This window comes from Solea solea, chromosome 9 (assembly GCF_958295425.1).
Source record: "Solea solea chromosome 9, fSolSol10.1, whole genome shotgun sequence".
Taxonomy (NCBI): Eukaryota; Metazoa; Chordata; class Actinopteri; order Pleuronectiformes; family Soleidae; genus Solea; species Solea solea.
Genome location: NC_081142.1, coordinates 24,193,286 through 24,201,581, shown reverse-complemented (window position 1 = coordinate 24,201,581; position 8,296 = coordinate 24,193,286). Strand labels below are relative to the sequence as shown.

Here is an 8,296-nt window from a genome sequence, read left to right as displayed (position 1 = left end):
AGGAATCCCATAAAAGACTTTATGAAGTGAAACGTCCAGGAACAGAGAGGCAGCACTGACACTGATGTCTGTCATGTGCGAAAAGCACCATCAACGCTCAAGCGACTAGCGGAAAAGGTAGCGGTGCCCTTTCCCCCCCCACACACACACTCTCACACACTGCCAAGAACTTTCCAGATGGATAAAAAAAACAGCAGGTTGATAAATCAGGTAAACGGCAGCCGCATGGCGCTCCGTCGGTCCGGGCACATTGATTAACGTGACGCTGCGGGGAAAACTTTGAGCCGTAATCCTATTTAAAGATGCTCCTGTTCGTCTCCCATGGTCTCGGAGCCGCTGGTTGAAGAGGGGCAGTTCTGCGGGGCTCTGCCTGCTCCCACACAGTCCGTGAGCGCTGCTTCTTCTAACGCGCTAATAACTCACTGAGCCTCGCGGGTCCCGTGTCATTAAACCACATGGCAAATGTGTCAGGGCACAAAAAACACAGAACCGAGTAAATTCCGCTCTGCCTCGCACTGCAGAGACCGCTTCCGGTGGGTGTAGCGGCGCCGCTCCTCCCCGGCGTCGCCACGGAAACCAGTGCGTGTCGCGCAGTCGCCCATGGCAACGCCCTTTTCGGCCTGTAGATTGTTTTGATCAGATGACTCGGCTAACGATTCTGTCGATTAATCACACGATGAATCGAGAGAATCTTGTTTGTCAAACCTGGAAATGATGATTTCTTTTGTCATATGGAGCAAAGGAAGCAGAAAATATTGTTTCCAATATTGAAAGATAACACTCAAACCCATTAATCGTTTATCGAAACAGTTGAAGATTAATATAGTAATTGATGAATAGAGCTGAAACAATCGATTAAACGATTACTAAATTCATCGACAACTATTTTGATAATCTATTACTTGGTTTGAAGCTTTTTTCATGATTAAAACAAGATTTCTGATTGTTTCAACTTCTTAAATGTGCATATTTTCTTCATTTCTTTGCTCTGGATAACAAAGAAATCATTCAAAGTGAATCATTTTGGTTTGTGGACAAAACAAGACATTTGAGTACATCATCATTTCCAGGTTGGACGAACACCAATCAAATTTTTTTTACGGTTTTCTGATATTTTATGGACCAAACGAGTAATCGATTAATCCAGAAAATAATCGATCGATTAATCTATTATAAAAATAATCGGTAATTGCAGCTCTATTGATGAACAATGGAATAATAATTGGTTACGTTTCCTCTTGCACCTGCATGGTCTATGAAAGAATCCTCCCACAGTCCAAAAACCTGCACATCAGGTTAACCAGACTCTAAATGGACTTTAATCTCATCATTTACGGCTTTATTCTTGTATTATTGCAGCTTTATGTGACTACTTTATTCTCAAACGCTTAAATGTGTTTTTTCTTCAGCATGGCCTGAATACTTGACCTTTTAGTTTGAAATGAATTATATATGTACACTGTGTGTTTACGCCACGCATGAATATATGTATGTGTATGTTTGCATTTTATCTTAAAGCCATAAAGACATTTGACACACATTTGATTTGTTCTGTGAGATGCTGTCGTCTTTGCATGTTTTTATTTTACAACTGCACAGCAACTGTTGTCGTTTTGTTTGTTTTTTCGTTGTGCTTTATAAATAAATTTGATTGGATTTTCTATTCAATAATTAGTTTTTTATTATTAATTAAAGGTACAGTGTGTGGTGAAGTTGCATGTTACTTCTTGATTGACAGCACTGCCTCAGATTGTCGACAAATCGCTGCTCGTTGTGTGTTATTTGCTCGGCGATGCGGTCTCAACCAGACAAAGACTGAAGTCCGGCCCGTGGGCCAATCACGGCCCTTGGTCAGGTTGGTCAGTTTGGTCAGTTTGGTCAGTTTGGCAGCCCAGACTTACATGCATTCACCTCATAATTATGTTATTATATTATTATGATATCAAACTCCAGATGTGCTGGAAAGGCAGAATTTTTTTAATGCGGTCACTCCTGCATGGCTTAGATTTCATTACATTGCGATTAATCATTTTGAAATCAATGAAAATAAAAATGTGTGTGTTATTTTAACTGTTTTTAAAAAAGGACCATTGTTCATTTTCATTTGTACATATACACTGTAAATAAAAACATTATCATAGCATTTTAGTTTTACCTTATTATCGTGCTTCCTTGTTCTAGTTGTTTGTTTCAGAATTTATGTATAAGTAAATACTTGGGCCTGAAATGAGCTTCCTGTGCAACTGTGCTGGACTTACATTACATTGGAAAAACATTGGAAAACTTGTGTAGTCACTCAGTGGGGCACTGTTTGCGGCTAGCTGTTGTTTTTACGTGCACTCAGGTATAAATCCCGTCCTTTCTATTTCCAATAAACAAACCCAAAGAAAAATGTTATAAATATATATATATATATTTTTTTTTTGTAATTTTCAGCGATAAATGTGTCATGTGATCGTCGGAGACCCGTGTCTCGTGTTCCCAAAGCCCTACGCTGCTCTTCACTGAGTTTCTGTCAATTATAACAAGTGTTATTATGAGTAGTTCAAGTTCAACCAGCAACACCTGAGTATAAAGACACGTGACCTGAATAAGAAATGAAATACAGACCCCTAGTGGTTTGGGTGGGTTATCACAAAAAAACATGAGACGTGTCTCTGACAACTTGTAAAACAAGTTTCCTTATTTTTCCTTTCTGTTCCTGTTCCCACCATGTGGGGTCAGTCCTGCTACACTCCTGCATGAACTTGAACCTTTTAACCCACACTGGTCTTTCTGCGCCTCCAAGTCCTCCCTCCTCTGCTGCAGGTCGAAGTGCAGTCCACTCTCTGCTGTGTGTGTGTGTCCACTCTCTACTGTGTGTGTGTGTGTGTGTGTGTCCACTCTGCTGTGTGTGTGTGTCCACTCTCTGCTCAGTCATGGCGCTGTGTCTCCTCGGAGCAGGACGCATGTTTCAGTGCAGAGTGGCTGTGAGAAGATCCACGTCCACGCTGCTGCAGCTGCAGTCACATAAGTAAGTGACTGTGACTCATCTGACATTTGCACTCTTCATTCTTCTGGACTTTAGCCACAGAGTGATACTGTTGCTCTGTCTGTCTCTCTCTCTCTCTCTCTCTCTCTCTGCATGGGTGCGTTAGTTTAATGCACTAGAGGGCGTGATATCTGCAGTCAGTGGTACAGAACATATTAAACTTCTTAAAATATATAAGAAATACAAAAAACATGGCAAATGTATGTGTATATATGTATATATATTTGTGTATGTATATATATATATATATATACACATACATACGTATGTATGTAATTAAAAGAAGCTTTCTAATTTTTCAGCTTCTTAAATATGAATATTTTCTGGATTCTTTGCTCCATAGAACAAAGAAATCATTAAAACTTTTAAATCATTTTTGAGTTTGTGGGCAAAAACAAGACATTTGACATAAATTACAAATACAATGTATGTTTTTCTACATTGTAGGTGCACAGGTAGCAAAACCTATAGACATTAAACACAACCAGTCCACTCTGTGCACCACAACATAGCTGGATTTTGAGAAGACATTTTATCCACTAAAGGTGTGTCTTCATTCATCACATGAGAACAACAGAGACAAAAGTGTGACTCATTCTTCATTTCACTTAATCCGCTTCACTTAAAACTCACACAGCCTAGATTTTGCTTTGACTTTTCTCAAACTGCCAATTCTGAGGACACGGGAAAGAAACACATGAACAACTCTGTCTTCAGAGTCTTCTGCACATTAAATGAAGAAAATATGCACATTTAAGAAGTTGAAACAATCAGAAATCTTGTTTTAATCATGAAAAAAGCTTCAAACCAAGTAATAGATTATCAAAATAGTTGTCGATGAATTTAGTAATCGTTTAATCGATCGTTTCAGCTCTATTCATCAATTACTATATTAATCTTCAACTGTTTCGATAAACGATTAATGGGTTTGAGTGTTATCTTTCAATATTGGAAACAATATTTTCTGCTTCCTTTGCTCCATATGACAAAAGAAATCATCATTTCCAAGTTTCAGCTGAAGCTTGTTTATTAATTAAAAAAAATCAAGGAAGTGCAAATCCAAAAAGACACATATTATTAAGAGAGATATTTAGTACAAGTGAAACGTCTGTTTTTCATGCTTCTGTGTTTTTCAGTTCTGATGTTTACTCAAACTCAAACATATTAACAAAAGAAATGTCAGTCACAGCTGTAATCCACAGAAACATGGGGGAGGTAACCTTTGACCTTTGCTAAAAGCCTAAAATGATAAAAAAAAACCTTTTCTTTATCACATAATTGACTTGTTTGTCTAACTTAAAGGCACAAAGCTCGCACAAAGGTTTTTGACACATAAAACGGACATTAGGGGAATACTCGGTCGCTGCCTTGATCCGTGAGGCGCGTGAGTAAAATGTAATAATCTTGCAAGTCTGGTTTTCCACTAAAAGACAGTGTAGGGGGAATGGAGACAGCCCGTAATCTCCCCACATCTCAATGACTCAGACGCTGTTCTGCTTTAAACTCACTGACAGTTGAGTTGATTTCACTGTGTCTGCTCATGTTCTCACTGCCACCATGTTCCTGTGTGTTCTGCTGCAGCTCCTCAATGGCCTCGGGCAGGCAGCGCGTTCACGGAGTGGATCTGTTCTACGAGACGACGGGCACAGGGAAACACGCTGTGCTGCTGCTTCCCGGTGCTCTGGGTAAACAATTCATTCATTCCACCTTCGTTTAACCAGAGAAATTCTGTATTTGAGTTATTAAAAGTCTCCTCCGAGAAACATTCCAACAGAAATGTGCCATCTGAGTGAGATGTCGCTGAGGTCTTTTTTACAGTTCTGCTCATTATAAGAGAAAGGGATTTAGGCATCCGAGCGGCATTGGGTTTGTAACCGGAGGGTTGCCGGGTCGAATCCCTGCCACGTCAAAGGCTAGGGTACCCCTGAGCAAGATGCCCAATCCCCATTGCCCATTATTTATTGGAAACTCTAAATTCACCCAAGCAACTGGGGGCCACATCCAGTTTACTACTTGTGCCGGATAAATGGGAAGGTTGCGTCAGGAAGAGAATCCAGCATAAATAAAAGCTGCCGAATCAAATATACAGATCATTCCACAGATTCTTGGGTGATCATCAAATTGGTTCGTCAGAAACTGTCGACAGGAAGTTGCTAACGGAAGGACAGACAAAGCTGCAGATAAACCCCACACAGATGAAAGCATAACCTCCAAAAACATACCAACGTACCAATGACCCAAACCCAAGATACACTGTCCAGCTGCATTGGCGTCTGTGTCCTTCACAATGTTTCACACCTGATTGTGATTGCTAAGCTGTGTTTCCACCGACTGGAAAGGTTTGGTTTGCAACAGTGCGCTACTCACTTTTTTGTGAGATGGAACTTTTCTGTTCCATCCCTTGAAGTACCAGAGGAAAATGGTATAGTCCGGTCAGTCCGGTACGTCAAGTCAGCTCACGTGTGCCTGTTGTTTCTCATACAAAGCCTTTGACGTGTTGTTCAGACCAACAGTCACAACCCGAGCGGGAGAATAAGAGCTGCTGCATCTCCTCCTCCTTCTGAGCATACATACAATGTTCAAGAAGAGGCTTTTCATGGTCAACACGTTCACCTTTTTCATGTCATGTAGGCGTCACATGTCCTGGATTCAGAGTGTGTCATGGTCGCGTCCTCATGAGACAAACCATTTCTGGTCTTTTCCACCACAGGAAGCACAAGGACAGATTTTCAGCCACAGCTTAATTCTCTCAGCCGGGAAAAATTCACCATCGTTGGCTGGGATCCCCGTGGTAATGGAAAATCCCGTCCACCAGAAAGAGATTTCCCCCCCGACTTCTACGAGCGAGATGCAAAGGATGCAGTGGGTCTGATGAAGGTAGAACAGTCATTCATCTCAACTATAGCTGCTAAATGATGTTAGAGACCTTGCATAGTTCCGCTTTACAATCTAGGTGACTGTCTGTAAGGTTGAATCGCCACTCTCCGTTTGGTTTAGGGATGTTCTGTCTTTAAGACACATGTGACCAAAGAAAGGGACAGAACTGATCCAGTTAAGGCTCTGTTAGGATTCAATCAATGACGTTTTCACAAATGACAGTCTAACTACTGTAGGTTGTGATGAAATATGTCGTCTGTTTTTCAGGCTTTGGGCTTCAGCAGGTTCTCTCTGCTGGGCTGGAGCGATGGAGGGATCAGCGCTCTCATTGCTGCAGCAACAAACCCCGACCTCGTCCATAAAATGGTTGTGTGGGGGTCCAATGCCTTCATTACCCAGCAGGACCTTGACCTTTACAATGGTACGACACCTTTCTCTGTCCTGGGTAACAGTCAGTGGTCTTTGAGTTCCATCCACAGGTTCTGCGATCGCAGCTCTTGGTCCTGAGCTGTCTATCAGATGACGGATGCAGTTCTCTCTCCATATCTGAATCCCTCTGCCGATTGTCCTACTCTTTTTCTGACTCTTTTTTGTTGGTTTCTTTGTGTAGCTCTCTCTCTCTGAACTGTCCTGAGTCGTCAAAGCCTCTTGCGATGCTACAGATTTAGTTGTGGTCAGTAAACAGAGCCCAGAGAAGTGTGTCTTTCAGATCACTTGATTTACTTTAAGCTGAAACTATTAAAAGATCTGACCACTGCACAGGGCCTGGCCGGTGGAGTTTCATCCTCTCCAACTGGGCTGTTTTCATTAACATCAGTGAAGTGGCTTTTCCAAGGACTCGTTTGACTTACTCATAAGATCGTACATTTCTTCTGTACTAACGTCATAAACAGGCCAGTCACGAACTTTGCCATCCGTGCCAAATGACCCCTTTGTGTTAAAACGTATTCTCTTACTTTTCTTTGAATCATCCTCGTCTTCCTTCTGTTCCTCCGATGTTACAACCGACCTCTTCACTTCAGCAAAGTGCCACCACGTTTTGGGCTTAAAAAATGTCTGACTTCCTCGCTGAGTCTTCACACACACACGTAGTGGACATGTCAACAACACAATAGTTGCTCTGTACTCATTTGTTGACAGGTAGATTGACAGTTTCACCTGCCGATTGTAAAATTGACCGCACAAACTGTGCCTGAGTTAACTGTGCTTTTTGGGGCCAATCAGGCATTCGCGACGTGTCTAAGTGGAGTGCGAGGATGAGGAAGCCCCTGGAGGAAGTGTATGGAGCAGAAGTCTTTCCTAAACTGTGGGAGGCCTGGATAGATGGAGTCACACACTTTCTCAAAAGGCCAGAAGGTACTGACTTTATTTGTTTGTGTAAGCTGGTGCCAGAAATCAAGTTAAACAATCAAACACTGAAAATCATTGCAACTGGTCAAACTATGAACACTCCTCATTCATCCTTGTCTTCCAATTCTGTCTTTCAGTATTTTTATGTTGACACAGATTTGAAAAAACTTAAAAAAAAGATCACAATCAACCTAATTTCTGTCGCCCCCAAAAATGTTGGTTTCTTGACAGTAATGCTGCTGTTGACTTTTGTAGATTAAATAGTAAACGCTCTTTTGGTGCAGACATAGGAGCTGTATTTGTACAACAGTGTTTAAACGTACAATTAACACAAAAAATGGTTGTCTTTCATATGCTCTGAACAGGGAGCATCTGCATGGAGTTTCTGCCCCGCATCACATGTCCGACCTTCATCATTCATGGAGAGAAAGACCCGATGGTGCCCACCTTCCATGCTCAGTTTCTCTATAAGAACATCAAGGGATCACGGTGAGAATGTTCACTCAAACCTGTTTTAACCAAAATTTCATACATATATGTATATATGTATATATATATATATATATATATATATATATATATATATATATATATATATATACACATATATATATATATATATATATATATATATGTATATATACACATACTCCTTTTTTCTGTCCAATATCTAGATTATATATGATGCCAGAGGGTAAACACAATCTCCACTTGAGGTATGCTGACGAATTCAACAAACTGGTGGAAGACTTTCTGGAAGAGTGACCGTTCACACAGTGAAATAAATATTTCTGTGTTTTCATGCTTCAAAGATTTTTCCTTTGTTAAATGAACTATGGCTCATGTGAAATTAAAATGAATGTCCTTGCTCTCTGACAATGCTAGCAGTTTATAGATATTGTAATTCACAGTTTTCCAGGCTGAGCCACAAAAATTGGCATCTTGTTCCACTTTTAAATTTATTTTTTTTGCTCTTAATAAAATGTACTTCTAAAGCACCTCATGGATATATTGTTGTATTGTTGCATAATATTGAAT

At 40.6% G+C, this 8,296-nt stretch overlaps 1 protein-coding gene across 2 annotated transcripts; it reads left to right on the top strand.

Moving 5' to 3' along the window:
* Positions 1-11: 11 nt before the first annotated feature.
* On the top strand, positions 12-8,235 carry bphl (biphenyl hydrolase like). 2 transcript variants are annotated; one of them, XM_058638061.1, is made up of 8 exons: positions 12-117; positions 2,944-3,013; positions 4,613-4,716; positions 5,742-5,908; positions 6,176-6,329; positions 7,133-7,264; positions 7,624-7,747; positions 7,933-8,235. In XM_058638061.1, the coding sequence occupies exons 2-8, from the start codon at positions 2,949-2,951 to the stop codon at positions 8,021-8,023; spliced, it is 837 nt and encodes a 278-aa protein (XP_058494044.1). In that variant the 5' UTR covers positions 12-117; positions 2,944-2,948; the 3' UTR covers positions 8,024-8,235. The 2 variants fall into 2 exon arrangements, with proteins under 2 accessions (XP_058494044.1, XP_058494043.1); XM_058638060.1 differs by lacking the exon at positions 12-117 and having other exon boundaries at positions 2,561-3,013.
* The last annotated feature ends 61 nt before the right edge of the window (positions 8,236-8,296 follow it).

Excerpts from the sequence above, each read along its gene's own strand:
- bphl (XM_058638060.1), top strand. The coding sequence starts at position 2,742 with ATGAACTTGAACCTTTTAACCCACACTGGTCTTTCTGCGCCTCCAAGT. Across the intron at positions 6,330-7,132 it reads GGACCTTGACCTTTACAATG|GCATTCGCGACGTGTCTAAG; the intron begins GTACGACACCTT and ends GGGGCCAATCAG. Across the intron at positions 7,265-7,623 it reads CTTTCTCAAAAGGCCAGAAG|GGAGCATCTGCATGGAGTTT; the intron begins GTACTGACTTTA and ends TGCTCTGAACAG.